Source organism: Lonchura striata, chromosome Z, assembly GCF_050655825.1.
Source record: "Lonchura striata isolate lonStrDom1 chromosome Z, ASM5065582v1, whole genome shotgun sequence".
NCBI lineage: Eukaryota > Metazoa > Chordata > Aves > Passeriformes > Estrildidae > Lonchura > Lonchura striata.
In genome coordinates, this window is record NC_140740.1 from 56,027,900 (window position 1) to 56,050,018 (window position 22,119).

The following is a 22,119-nucleotide window of genomic DNA, read 5'->3' on the forward strand; positions in this document are numbered from 1 at the left end:
TACTTTGCACTTGCAGTTGTAATATGCACAAATTCATAAAATTGAGGCATTATGGAACATTATAGTAGATGAATTAATAACCTTCTCCATTGATGAAACAGAGCATGGTCACATAGCTAACAAATATGGAGGAGTGTTGCATTTTGTTAGAAAAAATTTCAGGTTTCTTCTGCAAGGTACTGATAATACATCGAGATAGCATTTAAGATATAGAAACTATGCTATGCTCAAAATCTTGGTTGTTGGCAAAGAGAAAGTATACTTCCTATTTAACTAAGGCAATAAGTTGTTGAAAATATAACCAAAATTCTATATGTCAGATCATTATTAGCACAGTTACACAAAAAGAAAGAATAATGGGGTTTATGCACATATTTGCTTCCTTCACCTGTTCTTGGTCCTATGGTTCTGCAGCTTCTGCAGCTGCTCTGGACCGTGAGGCTGCTGGTTTCATTACTGGGCAGTGGTGAGAGGGAAGGACATTACAGCAGGTTATCAGCATCTGCAGCCCATCTCTGAGAGGAATATAAGGTTTACATTGCTGATTCGTCTTCTTTACTTTAAGGGGTTGCACTCACACTTGGTGCAAATTCTTACAAGTTTTTGTAAAAAACTTCTAATATATTTTTCAGGTTAGCTGCAACTCCATGTTATGTTTGAATGTAATACATAAGATGCTATTTATTTATGTTGGATAATACTTGGTTTTGGTTTTGCTCAAGCACATGACTTTGCTTGAGTAGGGCTGGTTGGATAAAATTAGCTTGAGAGTAGTCTGTAAACATCTTGTGCAACTTGTATGCTGCCACCATAGTTTACATTGAATTGTTAGCAACTGTAGAGGGGAAAAATATTTTGGTCTACAAATAATCATCTGAGTTGAAGAAATTAATTACCATCACCATGGAATTTCTTGCTATTCAAAAAATGTGAATGCTTCTCCTAGTGTAGTGCAAAGTAATCTGGAGGTAGCAGAGAGTGTCCTACAAAGAGTCAAAGAAATCAAAGGAATAAGTAAAGAAAATAACTATCCAAGTCTATCTACTAATTAGAGGCTGTAACATCTGATTGTAGTTAAAATTAACTGAAATCACTCACCAAGGATTACAGATCTGCTACGATGACTGCATTCATAGTAGCTCCCCATGTCTACTATTAAAAGTATTAACTTAAACTGTATGGCAAGCAGAACATGAAGTTACATTGGCAAAGCTGAGGGAATGGTAACCTGTTCTGGAAGGTAGGAAGAACAATTGGAAAGCTTTCAGTTTGGCGCAGATGTGTCAGACTAGCACATCTGCCACTAACCATAAATTTCTCAGAACAGATGCACTGCTGTTTCTCTTTCTGACCATCCAAAACATAGCTCCAGGGTGCTGCGAACAGAAGCCATTTTGGCTCATGAAGCAACTTACTCTGCTTCCTTGTTTAGACAAAAAATAAAATGATCACCACAGGGGGTGAAATCTTACTCATGAATCTCATTGCTAGTTTCAGATGCTGCTTTGGGAACTTGTGAACAGCTTAGCACACTTCACACAGAGATGATCTCACTGCAGAGTCTTTATCCTTGGACATTAATGTGTCTGACTGAACACTTGCTAAAAGCTGGTAATTCCCAGCATTATACACTTGTACACACACACAAAATCTAGAGGTGCAGATTTAACCTGTGAGACAGAAAAACTGGTTATGACTCTTACCCACTTTTCACTCTAACCTGAGTCCTGTATTGATGCTCCTGAAAAATGAACAGCTACAAATGGTAGGGCTTAATAGATGACAGCCAATGAGAAAATAACAAAAGCATTAGTTCAAAGATCACTTTCCAAAATTTCCCAATTGCTGCAGGAATTTGCCTTGATGGCAAAATGTTTAGCACCTGCTAAACATTCAGATGTTTACTGCAGAAATACGGATCTGCTGTCACCTCTCTCTCTGCACCAGAAGGTATTAAAGTTCTTGAACAGACACACCATTTTTCAAATTGTTTTTCTGACAAGGAAAAGCTGTTCAACATGGTGGAGCAGGTTTTAATGTGTTCTACTGTGTTTATGAAATTACATAGGACGTTCCTTAATGGTTTTACAAATAAGCATTGCTATACTGTCTCACATGAAGCATGAAGAAATAGGGAGAAGACAGACAGTGCTCTGGTAGCTTGGAAACTCAAGCTGCAGCATCAGACTACTTGCTAATTTTAGTAGATGAATTGGCTGGACAAGAGAGCAATCCATGTTCTCCTCCACTCCAGCATCATGTCCTGAGCCAGGAATTCAACTACCGTTCTTATCTTTGACAACTCTAGTATAACAAAAAAAACAGTGGGAAAGAGGTGATCCAGGGGAGTTAATTTTGTTTTGTTTTTCCTGTTCACACATTTCCCCCCCACCTTTTTTTTTTTAATCTTCCATCTTTGCACATGGCTCCTTGGGTATGACGCCAGTGCTCGTTAGAGCTGCCGCAGTGAAGCAGTCCCTGCGGCTCGGCCCCGGCGGGCCTCGGCGGCGCCATTCCCGCCTCAGCGGCCGCACGTGACAGCAGCGGGGCTCGCCCGCGCCGCCCATTGGCCGTCGGGCGCGATACGTCACGTGGCGGCAGCGGCACATGTGGCCGTATTGCGGGCTGTCGGCGTCAGTCGCCATCTTCGCTCGGCGCGCTGTGCTGGCACGGGAGGTAGGAGGGTGGCTGCGCGCTGCCCTGAGGGAAGCGGGGTGCTCTTCTGCGGCAGGACCCTCACCTCCTCCGTCCCCACCGGGGCAGAGCCCGGCCCGGGCGTGCTCAGCCCCGCCCGCAGGCAGCGGCGGCGTGCCGTGTCGGCGAGCCTCGGCGCGGGGCGCCATTTTCTGTTATTTCGCGGTGCGCTCCGAAGCCTGGCGGGAGGCGGCCGCTGATGTGTCTGTCTCCTGAAAGCAGGTCTGGCAGGGCGCAGCATGATGGAAGAAGACTGGAATGCGGAGATAGGCGACGAGGCGTTACTCCCATCCCTTGAGAAGGTATGAGTGGGAGGGGCAGCTATGGCGATGGAATATCTTTGTGTCTTTTCTCTTTCCTTCATCCAACCCGTGTCCCTGCAGCTTGCGTGGCTGCTGGCCGGTGGTGTTCCCTGTTCTCGTGATGTTTGGAAATGCGTTAGGCAGCCATAGGAGTTCACTGTTACTGAAGAGTTTTCTTAGCACTAGCAATTTACTTGGTGGTGTTTTGTTCAGATACTAGTGATTGTTGTCTGCTTAAGTGGGCTTGACATGTCAGCTGTGTGTATTGTGATTTTTGGTAATATTCAGATGTGGCCAGTGTGCCATTTAGCATGAAATACATTTTTCGGAAGATTCAGAAGGTAGCTTTTTTCAAAAAAAAAGTAGCTGTGTTTGTATTTAAATGCTTTGTTAGGCCTAAAGTTGTTGTGTTGTTGTGCATTTTTTCTTTCTGCAGGTTAGCTTGCTTGAGAGACCAAATGATGCCTCATCTGTCTTTACTTCAAGTGTAGACTCATTTGGTATGTGAAGGGTACTTTTGGTTTTGCTGATGTTTGGAAGAGTTGGTCCCTTGAGCATTGTACAAAATTAAAGGAAAATACAATATTGTGATATTTTAATGGGGCCCCTATAGAATAATGGCATCAATTTATATAGAGAACATAATGAATAGACTTTCTGACTGTCAGAGCTTCCTTGTTTACTGCAATTATATAGTAACATGTAGCTGCTAACGAGGCAAAGATAGCTTTGAATTTTAACTTAATTATTTTTTTTTTCATTATAGGTACTGATGAATTTGTGAACTCGCAACATCAGCCAGTGACTAGTTCTGGTAGAAAAAGGAATTTTGCGGCCAAAGGTAAATTCCAGTAGTGGTTGTATTTCTAATGGCTAGTTGTGTATGATACATTAAATTTTGCCATTCACTTTCAATCAACAGGCAGGTTCAGCTCCATGAAAGTACAGCTCCCTCATGCATGACCATGTTTTGGGGAGTCAAACACCAGAGTCAAGTGCCCTCCTCTTCCTCCTTCTTTCCCTGGATTTATATCCTAAGCTTGATGAGATGTGGGATGGGATCAGCTTTCCTGGCTCTGTCCCATCCTGTCTTGTGCTCCCTCATCTCTTCTTGTGGTGTGGTGCTGGTGGGTGAGGAGCAGAAAAGGCCCCAGTTCAGTGTGAACACTGCTCAGCACTAACTAAATCCATCTCTTTATTATCAGTACTGTTTCTAACAAATCTAAGGCACAGGCCAGTGCTAGCTGCTGTGGAGTAAATTGACTATCCCAGTCAAAAACAGCAACAGTTGATTATTTGGAAAAGTACTATACCATTTCTGTATCCTTTTCCTTGAACCCTGTTACAGTGGTTGAATGCTAGGCTTATTTGGTGCAGGACACTAATGTCAAGCAGTTTTGTTGTAGACTCTCTGGCAGGAATTACGAAGTAACTTGCAAGCTGTATTTAAGGTCTGTTGTATTGATACATAGGATGCTGTCATTTGTATGTCAGCCCTTAAGATAAAATTTTTATGTCTATAACAGATGTGGAAAAAACAAACTGACTGATATACTTGTATACACACCAGGCTTTGGTGGTGAAGGAGCCATAGATGCTCTGCTAGGAGAACTTTGTGGTGTCCTGTTCCTGATGATGCTCGTTGTCATTGCTATATGATAAAACAGGTGTTCAGCTGAAAAATAAGGACTCAGGAGTAAATTATGATCTAAGCTGGCTCTTTTGATAACTCCAGAAACTTCAGTCTAAATTGAGGAATACCTTGATTATGCATATGACTTATGTTTTTATATATCTTTATTTCCTTTCTCTTCCTCTCAGAAGAGTGACTAAGGATAAGCATTAGAAATAAAAATACACTACATACTTACTGTCAATTGAATAAGCAATTCTGAGTAATAAAAAAATAGAATTTTGTAGATCTGAGAGACGTGTTTTCTAGTCCTCACTTCATAGCAGGCAACAACTGACATTGCCAGTTAAGAAAAGTATGAGGGGCAAATGCTGTTAGTTGCCCTAGAACCAGAAGTCTTAATTGATCTGTGTCCTTCCTGAAGAGTTGAAGTTAGTGGTTTGATGAGCATATACACATATAAAAACAAATACTTAAGGACGCAACGTTTGATTTACTTCTTGAAATTGTACAGGAGAGCAGTACTGTTTTCTGTCAGACTTCTTGGCAAGATGTACTTCCCATCTTTATTTTTTCATATGTTTAGGCGAAGCACTCAATTGTATATTGAAGTTCTTGTGAAATCATTAAACGGACTGAGAACAGCAGTTAACTAGATATAAGGTGGTTGACGTGCACATCAGAATGAGGCAAACTTGAGTAATTGTGTGCTATGCTGTACTGCAGGTTTTCAAGAAGGAATTGAAGAAGATGCCCCTACACAAAGCAGAGGGTTTAAGGGGGTTGGGCGAGGTAAGTGTAAGTTTTCTGTATTGGCTGGTTTGTATGATGGCAGCATACACTGGTCACTCTTCCTGACTTTTCTCGTTCCCTGAAAATGAGCTGTGAAGAGTGAAAGTGTTGAAATGACTTCTTCATCCAGATAAAAGGTACTTTTATGTGCTGATGCAGAAGTGGGCAAAGTGAGTTACTGTGTGCAATGCTGTATTATTGCAGGTTTTCAGGAGCGAAACGCTGTAGATGGCGCTAGTACACAAAACCGAGGGTTTAAAGGATATTGTGGTGGCTTTGGACAAGGTGAGAGTAAGACTGTTGGTTTGGTCTTTTTTTCATACTGAGTGCTTTGTATGGGCACAGTGTATAGTTGGTGATCTTCCTGGGTTGTTTTGCTCCCTGAGAACTACCATGAAGAATTGAGAACTGCTACTACTAATTTTGTTCTTCAGCTGTGTTGTGGAATATGAATTGTGTCTTTAAAAAATGAGTATTACTGGTTATAATACAGTATAGGTTGGCGTTAATGAAGAAGTTCTTGGGATTGTTGCTCTTCAGATTTGTTGGAGCAAATAGCTGGCTTTAGTTTTTGAATTCCATTATTCTTATGTATATGATGATTTACCAGAGTTGATCAAGTAGCTTCCACCCCACCTTTCCTCCCCCGTGCCAGCCATTCAGGGGAGTGAAGGACATTTGCACATGTTTTAAAATGCCCTAGGAGCACTAGTGACTGGGAGTGGGCAAACTGGGGTCAGGTCCCTCAGTGTGGGTGTGGTATGGCAAATAGCAGGTGGGGAAATGGGCATGGTAGAGCAGTGAGGGTGTGGTGCAGCAGGGACCTGTGGTAAGTTGGTAAGTCAGTTTATGTGGCAGTCAGCACTGGCATCCTCCTGATGATGTGTTGTCTGGTAGATTGGTATTTTGGCTGTGTTTTTTTTTTTTGTTGCCATTTCTCTCACCCCCTTTTACTAGATCCAGTACTTATTTACAAATGGTCAAAAGCTCTTGCTGTTGCTACTTCCTGCAAGGGTTTGCTAACTAGACAGAACTCCCCCAAGAAGGAGGCAAGTGTCCAGACCACTGGCTGCAGGGTGTGTCTAAGCCTAGTGTTAGCACCAGGGGATGGAATAAAACAAAACCCCAATAAACAAAACAAAACAAAACAACAAAAAAAAAACCCCACAAAAACAAACACCCCAAAAAAACCAAAAAAAAAAAACCTGCCTATGGTGTAACCAGATGAGTGATTTGCTCTGTCTGGGGGCATAGCCTAAAGAAGAGGTGGAAGGGTCTAAGAAGTATTAGAGGAAGCGAAAGAGAAATCACCTGGGGGAGTAACACCCTTCCAACTGCAAGAGAAACTCAGAAGGTGTCAGAGGAGCTCTGCCCCTCTTGCTGCCAGGCAGATGGAGGAGACCTAGTAGATGGGGGGAATAAAGAGGTCCCTCCCCAACCCCCATTGCCTTCCCAGGTGCCCTTACAGAATTAGGTGTGACACTCTGGATCCAGAGGGTCAGGCAGATGATACTAAAGGAAAAAATGTGTCTGGAGTGTCTTCCAGTTGTACTTATTCTGTCAAATGGATCACAGCCTGAGGCCTTAAGAGTAAAGGAAGGGTGGTTGTAGTAGGTGACTCCTTTATAAGGGGAGCTGAGTATGTTGACTGGACCCACCCCCACAGGGGAAGTCTGCTGTCTCCCTGGGGCCCAGCTACAGGATATCACCAGGAGACTCCCTGAACTAATTCAGGTGATTGATTACCTACTTACTATTACCCAGATGTCTGATTATTACCCACTGTTCAAGTCTGCAGTGATGAGGTTGACAGCACCAGTGCAATTCAAAAGGTCTTTAAGGCTCTGGTTCAGTTGCTTCATGGGACAGGAGCACAGGTGATGTTTTGCCCTCTTTCGCCAATAGCACAGATGAATGATGAAAAGAACAGGAGACCCCATATTACCAGTAGCTGGCTTAAGGGCTGGTGCCATCAACTAATTTTGGTTTTTCTGATCATGGGGCAATTTTCACAGCAGCAGGCCTGTTTTGAGTCAGGTAGGCTTCATCTGTCTTAACAAAGATTCTAGGCCAGAGTTGGCAGGGCTGATTGATAGGGCTTTAAAATAGGTTTGAAGGGGGAAGGAGATGAAACCAGGCTTTCTAGAGAGGAGGCTGAGGGTGGTAGGCCAGAGTCAGCAGTGAAATCAGTCCAGCTGAAGTGCATGCACACAGATGCTTGTAGCGTGGGTAACAAGAGGAGCTGGAAGCTGTTGTACTGAAGGAAAACTGATGTAGTAGCTGTCACGGTAATGTGGTGGGATGACTTATGCGACTGGAGTGCTGCAATGGATGTCTGCTTGCTCTTCGGAAGGACTGGCAAGGGAGAAGAGGTGGAGGGGTCCCTTTGTATTTGAGAGAGGGTCTCGACACTACAGAGTGTATGATTAATAATAATAAGGTTGCGTGTCTATGGGCAAGGATCAGCAAAGGGCCAGCAAAGCTGACATCCTGGTGGGTGTCTTACAGACCATCTAACCAGGATGAAGAGATGGATGAATTATTGTGTAAGCAGGTGGAGGATGTTTCAAGATCTTTAGGCCCTTGTTCATGTAGCAGAGTTTAACCTACCAAATAATCTGCTGGGAACTCAACACAGTGGAGAAGATGCAGTCTAGGAGCTTCTTGGAATGTATGGAGGACAGCTTTGTGTTACATCTGGGGAACTACAGGCCTGTTAGCCTGCCCTTCGTGCCCAGCAAAATTATGGAACAGATCATCTTGAGTGTGATCACATGGCACATACAGGATGGCCAAGGGATCAGACCCAGCCAACGTGGATTTTGGAGTGGCCATGTCCTGCTTAACTAATGTGATACCCTTTTGTGACCAAGTGACCCATCTAGTGGATGAGGGGAATGCTCTGGATGTTGTCTACCTGGACTTCAGCAAAGCCTTTGACATCACCTCCCAAAGCATATACCTGCTGTCAGCTTATGGCTTGCTGGGTTAAGAACTGACTAGACAGCTGGGCCCAGAGAGTTGTGAATGGTGCTGCATCCAGTTGGTGAGCAGTAACTTGGTAGTGTCCCTCAGGGATCTATATTTGGCCCAGCTCTGTTTAATATCTTTGCTGATGATCTGGACAATGGGATTAATCTACCATTAGCAAATTTGCAGATGATACTAAATTGGGTGTGTGTTTTGATCTGCTGGAGTGCAGGAAGGCTCTGCAGAGGGACCCAGACAGGCTGGATTGATGGGCTGAATCCAGTGATATGCTACACAAGTCCAAGTGCTGGGTACTGCCATCGGGTCACAACAGTGCCCTGCAGCACTACAGGATGAGGCAAAGTGTCTGGACAGCAGACAGGCAGGAATTGAGCTAGGGGTACTGAACAGCCAGCTAAATATCAACCAATGTGGTCAAGAAGGTCGGTGGCATCCTGACTTGGATCAGCAATAGTGTGGCCAGGACAGTGACTGTCCCTTGTACTTGGCACTGGTTAGGCTGTACCTTGAGTACTGTGTCCAGTTCTGGGCCCCTCAGTTTAGGAAGGACCTTGAGATGCTGGAGCAAGTCCAAAGAAGGACAACAGGGCTGATGAAAGGTCTGGAGCACAGGGCCCTGTAGGGAGCAGTGAAGGGAGTTGCATGTGTTTAGTTGGAGAAAAGGAGGCTTAGGGGGAAACCATATCAGTCTCTACAACTGAAAGGAGGTTGTAGGCAGGTGAGGATCAGCCTTTTTTTCCCAGGCAGCTAGTGACTAGAGAAGAGGAAATAGTCTTAAGCTGCACCAGAGGAGGTTTAGGCTGGACATAATGAACATTAGCTTGACTGGGACTTTGAGCAGCATGATCTAGTGGGTGGCAACCCTGCCCGTAAGAAGGGAGGTTGTAACTAGGTGACCTTAGAGGTCTCTTCCAACCCAAACCGTTCTATCATTACTATGCATTTTCGGAAGTGTTCCTTGATATCTGAAGAACAATTGATTTGACTATATTTGGTTCAAATAATGATTTTTTTTTTTTAGTAAGTGTTGCATAGGCATCATGGTAATACTCATTGAGTGCATAAACATCATCCTTAATACATGATAGCAATTAATTTCTGTTAAAAAACAAGTAGCTTTTTTACAAAACCAGCACAGTTTCTATTCTTTCAAAAAAATTAAGACCATTTTCCCACCTTTTGGACTGAATCTTATTATGTTAGGGAAATGTTAGGCTTGTTTGAGTAAGCAAGAAAGCAGCATTTGGGTGCAGGGTATTGATGGCAAGCAGTTTTGCTGTAGACTCTCTGGCAGCAATTATGAAGTAACTTGCAAGCTGTATTTAAGGTCTGTTGTTTTTATGGATACTTAGGATACTGTCTTTTTTGTGTCAGCCTTTAAGATGTAGTTTTTATTTGTTGATGTGGAAAAACTGAACTGACTGACATATTGGTGTACACCAGGCATTGGTGGAGAAGAACCCACAGGTGCTGTACTAGGAGAACTTCATGGTGTCCTGTACCAGCTGATTCTCTTTATTTTCATGGTATGATAGAACAGCTAAATGCTTTCTGGCAAAAAAGTATCTCTTGTCTTCATTTTTTTTTATATATTTAGGAAAATCACTTTGTTATATTGTACTTTTTATAGGAATAAAATGAGTGAGAAAAACACTTACCAGATATAAGGTGGTTGACGTGCACATCAGAATGAGGCAAACTTGAGTAATTGTGTGCTATGCTGTACTGCAGGTTTTCAAGAAGGAATTGAAGAAGATGCCCCTACACAAAGCAGAGGGTTTAAGGGGGTTGGACGAGGTAAGTGTAAGTTTTCTGTATTGGCTGGTTTGTATGATGGCAGCATACACTGGTCACTCTTCCTGACTTTTCTCGTTCCCTGAAAATGAGCTGTGAAGAGTGAAAGTGTTGAAATGACTTCTTCATCCAGATAAAAGGTACTTTTATGTGCTGATGCAGAAGTGGGCAAAGTGAGTTACTGTGTGCAATGCTGTATTATTGCAGGTTTTCAGGAGCGAAACGCTGTAGATGGCGCTAGTACACAAAACCGAGGGTTTAAAGGATATTGTGGTGGCTTTGGACAAGGTGAGAGTAAGACTGTTGGTTTGGTCTTTTTTTCATACTGAGTGCTTTGTATGGGCACAGTGTATAGTTGGTGATCTTCCTGGGTTGTTTTGCTCCCTGAGAACTACCATGAAGAATTGAGAACTGCTACTACTAATTTTGTTCTTCAGCTGTGTTGTGGAATATGAATTGTGTCTTTAAAAAATGAGTATTACTGGTTATAATACAATACAGGTTGGAGTTGCTGGGATTGTTGCTCTTCAGATTTTTTGGAGTAAATAGTACTGGCTTAAATTTTAATATTTCATGATACTAATTTTATATCCTCTGTGTGCTATTGTCTGTTACTTACAGGTGGTAGAGGTAGGCAGATACCTCAGTCTGGAACTCCTGAGTCTAGAGAAAGGGGAATACTCACAGACGGTGCAGGTAAGGCTTTTTAGTGGCAGGGGTGAACTGTACGGGTTTCCTCTTTGGTGATCAGTGACAAAGCAGTTCCTTCTTAATTCTGTCAAATACTGTCATTAATTTTTCTCCCTGTTAAGAACCTACTGCAAATGCTATATATCTTAGTTGTATGCCTGGAAAATACATGTTTGTAACTAATTTGAATTTTAGTTACTGGCTTTTCAAAGCTGTAGTGTTACATAACCTTTCCTCTTGGTCATGCTGAGGCTGGTTCAGTTAATGCACAGTGAAGCAGAGGTGCTTGCCCCAAAAGTGAGAGTAAGCCTTTAAGAACTTAGTATATTTTGAAAGAGTTGATCTAGATTTTTACCCTTCTGCTCTCTGTAAGAGAAAATATTTTATTGTTAGTGCTGACAAGTAAGTTGTATAGCTCTCACAGGCCACTTCTAATTTTAACTTTGTTTTCATTTTGGTGCTTTTTTTTTGTTTTTTGCTAACAATTTTCCTCCCATAGTTCTGCTGTATTCTTCTGCCACTGTTGCTACTGTACCTGCCTATGTATATGTTGTCCTACCTAGAGTATAGTAATATATTATTTACAGGAGTACCGTAATTCAAATTAGGAATGGAATTAAACCAGGGTCATGGTCAGTGGATGGCTGATATTCTCCATGTAAGAACATTTTGTGTGATAATAATGAAAAATTTCATTGTAGAAAAGATGGCTAAATGGCTCTTTGCTTAGAGGGTGAGTTGCAGTGAAGCATTGCAGTTGACCTAGAAAGCTTGTGGATGCCTCATCGCTGGAAGTGTTCAAGGGCACACACATTGTTGGGCTTTGAGCAATGTGTTCTAGTGGAAGATGTCTGTCCTGCGGCATGGGGGTTGGAAATAGATCATCTTCAAGGTTTCTTCCTACTCAAACCCTTCTGTGATCCAGTGATTACTATACGTGTTCAGAAACGATATTTAATGTTTGAAGTAAAATTGATTTGCCTCTGTTTGACTCAGTTCAACTATTTTTAAAATATTTTTAGTTCAAATAGTGATTTTTAGGAATTGAAGTTCTTATAGAGGCAATATGCTAGTGCTTATAGTGGGCATAGCTGCATCCTTAACACAGAATAGTAATTCTTTTTTCATTGCTATAGTGTGAAGTATTAGTGTTTTAAAAACTGTTCTGGATACTGGTATGCAACAGTTGCATCTATCTGTATGGAATCTTACGTGGTAAGAGAGGTCTTCAGAAAGAGTAATTTGTTGAGTGGGAAGCTTGTCCTTCCTTGTATCATAAGAGCATGTATCTGTCTGGGTGATGAAGATTTAATTTAATTACATAAATAATCTAATTTAATTTTTGTGATACCTCTCGAAAGTGGGGTCCTTGAATGAATGTGAGACATGAATGCTTTATGAGTCTGACTTCATATGGAGGTAAATTTTAAGTCTTGTAGTATAAAATTAAGTTGTGATAGAAGGAATGTATGGAATTTTAATGCCTTCCTGAAAAAATGGAGGGAAAGCTACATGACATCTCACTGAACTGAACTTCCATAGCTTCATACTTAAAATAGTTTTAACTTCTCCTTATATTGTTTGTGAGCCTAAGTGGTTGTCTTCTTAAGGTCCAAAGGTGACTTACGTGCCCCCTCCTCCACCTGATGATGAGCAAGCCATATTTGCACGTTATCAGACAGGAATGAATTTTGACAAGTATGATGAAAACATTGTTCAGGTGTCAGGACTGGACCCTCCAGCAGCATTAATGGTTAGTAAACTGTTTATTCTCACAGTTTATATGAAGCATAATTTATGACTATTGTAGTGGGTTCAGTATTTGCAGCTAATGAAAATACTAATTAAAAATATCAAATATTGCGGATAATGTGGTGTTGGAAGGAGGTGCTCCCCATTTGAATGATAAAAATTTGAATTCACAGTAACTAACAAACTAGAAGTGGTCCAGAGAAAGTAATACTGGATATATAGGAAGAATAGCAATTAAATTGTGGAAGAATACCAGTTTAGATATTGAAAGAAAGAGGTCTTTGGCAGCAGTTTGGTAGGCTGGTATAATTTCCTTATTGAAGTCAATTACTGGGGAGTCTTCAAAAATGTAAATGAACACCTGTTTGGGTAGTATTCATTTAGACAGAGGGGTGTTTTAAAGTAATTCTGTTCTCTGTGGTTGCAGTTCATTGTTTAATATATAACTTAGTTCTTTATCTATAATGGGTGGCCAGTGTTTAAAAAGCAAAAAGCTCTTTTTAGGGAAAAGAATGAGGAGAGAAGTGGAGAGGGGTTAGTGGTACCTGTCTTGCAAGAGATCATGCAGAGGTGAAAGTGTTCTCACTGAAGTTAAACTGATTTTTGTCACCTGTTGGTTCTGGCTGGGAATGTTGTTTTAGCTCCCCTTACTGGTTTTAGCACAGAGATCATGTGTAGCTCCTACATTAAATGAAAAAACAGAGTTTCAGGTTTTTTTTCATAGCATGTGAATTTACTTGCTTGAATCCAGGTACAGGACTTCTGAGCCATTCTCTCTTAAAACTAGTAAGACCAGCTGAAAGCATTCACAGCGTTCACTGTCCTGCAGACAATGTTTATTGAATGGCATGAGCAGATTTTAGAGACCTTTGGGGCTTTTACCTTTAGGAGCTTTGGTAACCTCAGTGACTGGTGAAACTACCTCTAAAGTTAACACTCTTTAGTATTTGGTTGTGTCTATCCTACAGTAAGCATTTTGGGTTTTAAACTTATACCTTCGGTGATTGTGTAATAACTTAATAATTTTTTCTGTTACAGAGTTTTGCAGACACCAACATGTGTGATACTTTAACTATGAACATTTCTAAAGCTGGATACTGTAAGCCTACTCCAGTGCAGAAGTACAGCATTCCTATTATACTGGCAGGACGGGATTTAATGGCATGTGCCCAGACAGGATCAGGAAAAACTGTGAGCATTTTGTGCAGTATTTATTCTACAGAAAGTATTCAACTATGAGCTTTCTGGGGAGTGCCTCACTCTTCCACATGTCACATGCTTGACTATTTGTTGTCCAGCATTTTACTTGCACAGCAATGACAGGTATCAGGGACAAATACAAATGACTATGATAGGGTTGTCAAATTTTGGGCTTTATTTCAGTAAGCTACTATCTTGGTACAGCAGGCCAGCCTTCAGAGATACAGCAGTGGATTCAGAAGTATAGGCAGGCAGTCCTAGAAACTGCTGATGATTGCACTCAGCAGTTGAAAATAAGGACTTCTGTGCTGTGTGGAATTTTGTTTTATTTAGTGGGGTTTCTGTGTGTGTTTGGTTTTGTTTGTTTGTTGGCGTTAATTTTTGTGGTTGTGTGGTTTTTTTGTCTTTTTTTTTTTGTGTGTGTGTGTATGTTTGTTTCTTTATTTTTTATTGTATGTGTATGAGTTTTTTGTGAGTTTTGGTTTTGGGTTTCTTCAAACATACGCCAGCCAGAGTGTAGCTGAGCTGGTTTGTCATACTTGGTTAATGAAATCTGACGTGCACCTGTCTTGATTTTAGGTGATTTGCTTTTAATCATGGAACAGTATTGAGAGTTGATACTAAGCTGAAAGTTGTCTCTAATTTTTTTAAACTAATGTACCCAAAGCTAATGACTGACAGCTGGTGGATATGGATATTTGGTTATGAAGTGTAGCATTTTGCTGTTTAGTGTGGAATTGTAGTTTTGTTTTAAGGTAGATTGCTAGTTCTTTCAAAAGACCTCTTGTTTGCAGAAAGGGAAACATCCAAAGTCTGTGCTCTAAATACTCTGAATGCTTTTGGAACTACTATACAGATGCAGGTTTGTGGGTGTCTAGTCTTATGTGGAAGTAAGTGTGCTGGTGTGGTGCAGCTGTGTTGCAAACTGATCTGCCATTCTGGTAGGTTATGGTCTTGGGTGACTTAATTATCAGGGTATGTCATCAGTGTATGCAACTGTATGGAAAGTTAGCCTCTGCATGATTGTGTTCCTGTGTTACTAGCCTGTTAAGATCCAGAGATACGCTTTCATACTGGGTTAACAAGGAGAAATAAGCTTAAATGTTCTCTTGTGCATTCAGGTAAATTCTTCTGCAGTCTGATGTCCTTGGTCATTGTGTATACAATCATTCAAGCTTTAAGATCAATATACATATTTTAATGGGACTGATGAAAATTTTTACGATTAAACAGCTCAAATACTGCTGTGGTTTTTTTTCCCCCAGGCAGCGTTTCTTGTACCAGTTGTGGCCCAAATGATGAGGGATGGCGTAACTGCCAGTGCATTTAAAGAGCAGCAAGAACCAGAATGTATTATTACTGCCCCAACTAGAGAACTGATAAATCAGATTTTCCTAGAAGCAAGAAAATTTGTGTATGGGTAAGTTTTTGTCTGATATTGATGATAACTTTGCTTGAATCAGCAGTGCTTTAATTTTTTAATAAATACTTGCCTTTTTTTGTGTCAATCAAATTACAAATACTTGAGTTTAGATTATAATGAGTTCAGATTATAGTACTGCTTAGCAGGTTTCTTACTACATGACTAGTGCCTAATCTTTCTGATATTGGGGTGGGTGAATGGAAGGCTTACTCCAGCTTGAAGTAAGTATTCAGCTTATCACTGATGAGAAAAATGAAGTTTCTTAAAAGACTTGCTAAGAAAGTTTTCTGTGGGACCGTCCAGTAGCCACTCTGGCAGTCACTCTGACACTACCAGGTACTTCAACTGTTGGAACCAAAGTCCCTTTGCAGCAGGTGGCTCTAGTGAGCTGCTTGCTGCTCGACTTAACTTCCTACACACACCACTCGGAGAGTCAGATGAGGTTTCCTCACTGATTCGACTCCAGGTTTCCCACAGCAGAATCTCAGACTTCTGTTTCTTTCAAGTAATTTCATTGTTTTGCAGCAACGTGTAACAGCTCAAACAGGGTATCTCTTGAAGGGACCTCTGAACAAGGTCTGCTCCTGCAGAGTCTGAGCATCCGGTGACCTGGCTAGTGATGCAGGTCCATGTGCCCTTTGTTAAGTAAAGGATCAGTACCAGTTCATGGTCTTTTGCCTGGGCTCCAGTGATTTCTTAGCACCCAGAGGTCAGTGTGCAACTTGCACTGCAGCTGCACACTGAGCTACCTGCACTAGATGTATTCAATATGAACAAACTTAATAGCTTGTGTTATGTAATTTATACTTGCTTTCATCTTGGCAAAATGGAGGTGAGTGTTACGGGTTTTAGTTAATTTCCAGTGATGGTTTCTAATTACTCTTACTTCCTGGTGTTTATACTCTTAGACAGACATGTTACACCTCAAAGGAATTCTTTGAGCTTTCAAAACAGAGCAAGAGATCTAAACTTCTCACGAAGTCTTTCAATATTGTGTGAGAGTACATTTGTCCTAGATTTGTCATTAATCTTTTTACCAGGGTACAGAAGAGAACTAAACCTATGTTATATAGTGATTTGTTACTATTTGGAGGTGAAATACAGAACATCATTGCTGCAGAATCTGGTGGGATTAATCATACTTGCCTTTATTCAAACTTACACTTGGAGGCTGGCCGTCTTCAGGAAGAATGAGAATGTTTGCATATCTACTTTACTAGATATGTTCCTAAGAACAGCTTCTTAATCTCTAAGATGTGGATCTGTAGTGTCTAAAGAAGAGCTTGTCTTTTGATCAGATGAGATTTAGGATCTTGGGCTTTTTGATTTAATTTGTAATTAGGAATATGAAATATGTATGTCTACTAATTATAGATAAATACTGAAATTGTGGGATTCGAGAGGGAATTTCTATTTTTGACTAAAGCTTTTGGAAAAGTTGTATTTAATTTCAGTAAAAATTTACCAGATCTATCTGATCACCATTGTTGCATATGAAGCTGAATTAGTATCTTCAGTAAAAGACCATTTGAATTTGGTTGTGGAAATACTCATTGCATGCGTATAAAGATCTTAGCAGAAGGTTACAAAGATGAGCTTGTAAACATGATTCAGAGCTGCATAAGGTAGGTCTTACTTAGAGAAGTAGTTTTCTACAGAAGAATATCTGATGTAGCTACTTGGCAGATCAAACAAAAAAGCTTGGTGAGAAGAGCACTGCATCTTTGGGTGGATTTGCTGTCTAATCCTTGAGTCATGTATGGCCAATGTGATTAGCTGTTTTACAAAGATGCCATGTGTATTTATTATTTTGCCCCTTTTAAGGTCTGTGAAGATTACTTCTGAAGCTCTAGAGGCTTATGTAGTGGTGGTTCTGCTTTTTCTGAGGATGCTGTATAAAAAGTGACAAAGTCTTAACACTCTTGACTATTAGTAGGTCTCAGTTGAAGAGAGGGGAGAATGCAAGCGAGATCAAGTGTTTGTTCCTAGCAAGCCACTTCAGCATCCTCTGTTATGTGGGGAACTTTAAGCTCATTCAGAGTGGGTTTCTCGTTTTAAGCACTGTTTTAGGACTGAGCTGTGTGCTGAAGGAGTTAAACCACTCTTAAACTGATTTGTGGTAGACCTGATTATTTTATATGAACGTTCATGAAACAATATGTTAGCATACTTAAAATTAATCCAAACCTTTTTCTACATACTAGAACTTGTATAAGGCCTGTTGTAATCTATGGAGGTACACAAACAGACTATTCGATTCGTCAGGTAAAGCAAGGCTGTAATATACTGTGTGCCACTCCAGGAAGGCTTCTAGACATCATTGGAAGAGGAAAGGTAACATTTTAATGCTTCATCTGAATTTCCTAAATACTCTTACCTAAAAGACAAAATACTATTTTTCATTCTTTAAAGTTAATAGAACAAGAGATTAGTTTTCAGTGGCTCTTTCAGTGTGCTGCCTTTGTATACAGGCACTGAAATACAAGTGAGGTTTTCTTAGACTGTCTAAATTCCATGAAGTTTTTCAAGGAGTAGTCTGAGTCTAGATCTCTTCAGTTCTTTCAGAGACAGCTGGATGATACCAGTCTAAATCAAAGTGGCTGCAGTGATGATGGCAATAAAATTTTATAGCTTAAGTACATGGAACACTTTCACATAGTTCTTGTGGTGTATTCTGTAGAAGATATTCACTTGATGTCCTGTTTTGCTACTGTGGCTGTTTATCTGTCTGGCACTATATTTTTATATTGATCCAAAATACAAAGAACTCCAGGTTATATAATACTATATTTGAAATTTTTTTGCCCAGTCATTATAAATTAATATTAAAACTTTTATGTGTTAGTGTGGTGACTGAGTGATATTCACTAAATAAACATAGTTTGGAAAAAACTTGTTAGTAAACTGGAGATCAGTTTTCTGCACGTCAGACTTTTAGTCAAAAGTGATAGTCTTGGTCAGCAGGGGTGAAGTTGTAATATTCTTAATATTTTATGACATAATTAGTCTTCAGAAAAATAAAGGTTTTTGGGAATATTTGAGGGTTATGAGAGAACCTTTCTAAAACTCAAGGCATAATTCCAGAATAGGCTGAATTGTTTATGGTCTCTAAGCTCTGTGTTTACATTGCTGAACCAAGTTCTGAAGCACTGTGGTATGTGACTTGGTGCAGAATAAAAGGCTAAGTAGTGGTTGAGATGTAAACCCTTTTTTATTAACTTGAAAGAAATAAGTAAAAGGTGGATTTTGGCAATTAAATATTTTGTAAGTGCATACTGTCAGTGAACAAATATTGTTTTTCTTTGACTGAAATAATTGCAGATTGGTTTGCATAATGTGAAATATTTGGTGCTAGATGAAGCAGACCGCATGCTTGATATGGGTTTTGGTGCAGATATGAAGAAATTGGTATCTTTCCCGGGCATGCCACAAAAAGAGAAACGCCAAACGCTAATGTTTAGTGCCACTTTTCCTGAAGAAGTTCAGAGGTGAGTAGAATAAAAATAGAAATAAATCTGAAGATGTACTTGTATGGTACTAAATATTTGAAGAGTTAAGAACACTCCTTATTTTTAAAAGCTTGAAAATACTGAAAGTAATCATATTAAAATTTGTTGCTTGGTATAAGCAGGTACTCTAAAACATTAACTGTTTAATTTAAGTAGGGTCTCCTAAGCAATTTAGAAAGTTGTCTGAAGGCTTTTTAAATTCTACTGTTGTAGAGGTCCTCATGTTTCCTCTGTTGGTTTCTTACTCCTCCCTCGCCATGTCTGTGCAAGCTCAAAACCAGGGGTGTTGCCAATAACACCGTCTTTGACTAATAAGATACAGCAATTATTGCTCAACTTACCAGCATTATAGTACTCAATTTTTTAGGTAAATAATTGGTATTTATTTTCAGTAGCTTTAAAGCTTCTACAGATGGCTTTATGATACATCTTACATGTTTACTACTCATTACCTTTAAAGTTCCTCTCACTTTAGGGAACAGTCTTCAACAGGTGATAAGTATGATAGCTGAGTAACAGAAGAAAACAAGAATTTTCCAGCAGATGGAATTTTTTTAGTATTTCTTCTGCTTTTTGACCAACATCTAAATACTTGCTGTTAAATCAGAAGAGTCTCTAAAACTCCAGTTGTAGCAGTGCAAATAATTTTGATGACTTCTGTGGTAGGGGTACTGTTAGAAAGAGTTGGTAGTTCAGTGAATCAAATCCTGACAACCTTCTTTGGTCTCAAAAAGTCTGAAAGATCTTTTTTGAGGCAGGGACAAAATACTTCTCAGTAGTTCACTGTCCTGAATGAAAGAGGGGAATGGGCTGCTTTCTCCTATTCAGTCAGGTAATGCTGACCACTGATGTGGAAATGTATCACTTAAAGCAGGACTCGCCTGTTGTGGCTTTGGTTCCTTGTCCAGATTTTTTTCATAGGGTTCTTTTTGTGGAAAAGTAATCTTGTAGTGAGCTAAAAATGACCTTGTTTGCTTAGCTGGTAATCCAGCATTCAGATGATACCATATACAAGTACAGTTTTTGTTCATTCCATGTGTTTACCTGTTTCTGCAAGAATGTGGTCTCACTTCTCAGTGTATCCTGGGAAAAGACCAGATGTGTCTATCTCCCTGTAAGATACTCAGTGTACTCTGATTCACTCAGGTTTTGGGTTTGAAAGAAGAATCTGGGTCCCTTTATCTCTAGGTCTGTTCTCATCATTGTGATTTTGCTCATGCTTTTGCTATGTATTTTTCTTGTGTACTGGAGGATGAACCAAGGGTACTGTAGCTACCAGCAATGAAAAGAGATTCCTTGACCTGTTAAAGATACTTACTGTCTGCTTCTGTTTAGTAATAAAACCCTAACAGACCTACCTTTCCACTGTCAGTCCTGCAGGATTTTCAAGTGCTGGTGGAAGACTTCAGAAACCTGAGTGTTTAGATCATGGTTTGGAAGTGCATAATAATATTAAAGTCCTAGAAACATTTAGATTAGAAAACACCCATGAACTGATTAAGTCTAACCATTAACCCAGGACCAGCAAGTGAACCACTAAGCCAAGTGCCCCACGTGTCGCATATGCATGTCTCTTAAGTACCTTTTGGGCTGGTGATGCCACTGCTTTCCAGGCCAGCCTGCTCCAGTGCTTGAGAACTCTTTTCAGTGAAGATTTTTTTCCTAATAGCTGGTTTAAGCCTCCCTGGGTGCAACTTTGAGTCAGTTTTCTTTTGCCCCTGTTGTTCTTGTAACCTTTTGAAATTGAAAATACCTAAAGTTGACATTTTAGATTGTGAAAACCCTTCTTTTCTGGAGCCAGTTTATTCCTGGATTTAATGCTTTTCTGGTGCTGAAGTCAGGAATGCTAATGATTTCCCCGTAGTGTGCTACCAGAACATCTTTAAACAGTATACTATTTTGATAGTGTTTGACACAAAGATGCTTTCTTTGGACCTCTTGGGTTCAGATCATCCTGCACTTTTGTGAAGTGACTATAATCCAGTTTAGTTTTAACATAACATTTAGTTTTATACCTGAACTCGTTTCTGCTGATAGTTGAAGCTCTTTCTGTACATGTGAGTTGAGACAACCATGCATTTTTATAGTTGACTGGAGAACTTTAATTTAGCATTTAAGGCTTTATATCTTCCACTAAAAGGCTGTGGTTTAATCCCAGCTAGAAACTACATACTATACAGTTGCTTACCCTAGAAGGCTACTCCAGGGTCTCCCTAAAGCCTGCTCTTCCCCAGGCTGAACAACCTCACCTCTTGCAGTCTGTCTTCATAGGAGAGAGGTGCTCCATTTCTGTTATCAACTAGTGGCCTCCATGAACTCATTCCAACAGGTCCACATCTTTCTTACACTGGGGAATCCCAGAGCTGAACACAGGTGGGGTCTGACAATATCAGAGCAGAGGGGCAGAATTGCCTCCCTGGCCCTGCCAGCTGCATTGCTTTGGATGCAGCCTGGGACACTGTTGGCTTCCTAGTCTGCAAGTGTGTCTTGCTGGGTCATGTCTAGCCCCTCATCCACCAGCACCCCCAAGTCTTTCGCTCCAGATCTAGTCTGGATCTATTCTCTGTCCAGCCTGTACATTTCCTGTCCTATCAGCCTGTGTAAAAAGTTTCAGTCTTTTTTTGTAAACCCCCTTTAGGTGCTGGAAGGCTGCAATAAGATTATTCCAGGCTTAATAATCCCCACTCCTTAACTCTCTCAGCTTGTCTTCAGAGGAGAGGGGCTCCAGCCCTCTGATCATCATTGTGGCCTCTCTGAATCTTCTCTGATATGTCTGTCTTCTGCTACAGATGCCACAGCTGGATATAGTACTCCAGCTGAGGTCTTACAAAGGCAGAGTTAGAATCCCTTGACCTGCTGGTCATGCTTCAGGCAGCCCAAGTTGTGGTTTGTGTGCTGGACCCAAACTATGCAGTCTCTTCTGGATTTTTAATAAAAAAATGTATATATATATCAAGACTACTTAAATTGTTCCTTACAAAATGGAAGATAAAAATACTTTTTGTAAGCGTTGCTTAAACATATATTAAAATACGTGTTTTTAAAGCAAGAATAATTACATAACATTTTTCATGATGCTCAATTTTCTTTCTTTTTCAGGCTAGCTTGTGAATTTTTAAAACCTGATTTTTTATTTGTTGTTGTCGGACATGCGGGTGGAGCATGCAGTGATGTTCAGCAAAATATTCTTCAAGTTTCTCAGTATTTCAAGAGGGATAAACTGATAGAAATTCTACACAGCACAGGTAACTTTACTTAATGCCAGTTGTTCACCAGAGAAGTCAAACTTGCCTGGCTTTAAACTTGTGTTTAAAAGTTCATGGCTGTATGATTTTATTG

At 40.3% G+C, this 22,119-nt stretch overlaps 2 protein-coding genes across 2 annotated transcripts in view; one reads left to right on the forward strand and one right to left on the reverse strand.

Annotated features, from left to right (window-relative positions):
- Positions 1 to 2,498, reverse strand: part of SLC38A9 (solute carrier family 38 member 9) — a 50,452-nt gene extending 47,954 nt beyond the window's left edge. Inside the window, exon 1 of the mRNA XM_085566432.1 lies at positions 2,478 to 2,498. The gene's annotated coding sequence lies outside the window, so the exon portion shown is untranslated. The remainder of the gene's footprint in view (positions 1 to 2,477) is intronic.
- A 413-nt stretch (positions 2,499 to 2,911) lies between these two features.
- LOC110472610 (interleukin-31 receptor subunit alpha) overlaps positions 2,912 to 22,119 on the forward strand; it is a 68,800-nt gene continuing 49,592 nt past the window's right edge. The window contains exons 1-14 of the mRNA XM_085566431.1: positions 2,912 to 2,996; positions 3,433 to 3,496; positions 3,763 to 3,837; positions 5,356 to 5,421; positions 5,626 to 5,706; positions 10,144 to 10,209; positions 10,414 to 10,494; positions 10,828 to 10,902; positions 12,507 to 12,649; positions 13,687 to 13,839; positions 15,114 to 15,268; positions 17,476 to 17,605; positions 18,593 to 18,759; positions 21,880 to 22,025. Of these exons, the coding sequence (XP_085422557.1) occupies positions 2,934 to 2,996; positions 3,433 to 3,496; positions 3,763 to 3,837; positions 5,356 to 5,421; positions 5,626 to 5,706; positions 10,144 to 10,209; positions 10,414 to 10,494; positions 10,828 to 10,902; positions 12,507 to 12,649; positions 13,687 to 13,839; positions 15,114 to 15,268; positions 17,476 to 17,605; positions 18,593 to 18,759; positions 21,880 to 22,025 (1,465 nt within the window). The 5' untranslated portion in view covers positions 2,912 to 2,933. The remainder of the gene's footprint in view (positions 2,997 to 3,432; positions 3,497 to 3,762; positions 3,838 to 5,355; positions 5,422 to 5,625; positions 5,707 to 10,143; positions 10,210 to 10,413; positions 10,495 to 10,827; positions 10,903 to 12,506; positions 12,650 to 13,686; positions 13,840 to 15,113; positions 15,269 to 17,475; positions 17,606 to 18,592; positions 18,760 to 21,879; positions 22,026 to 22,119) is intronic.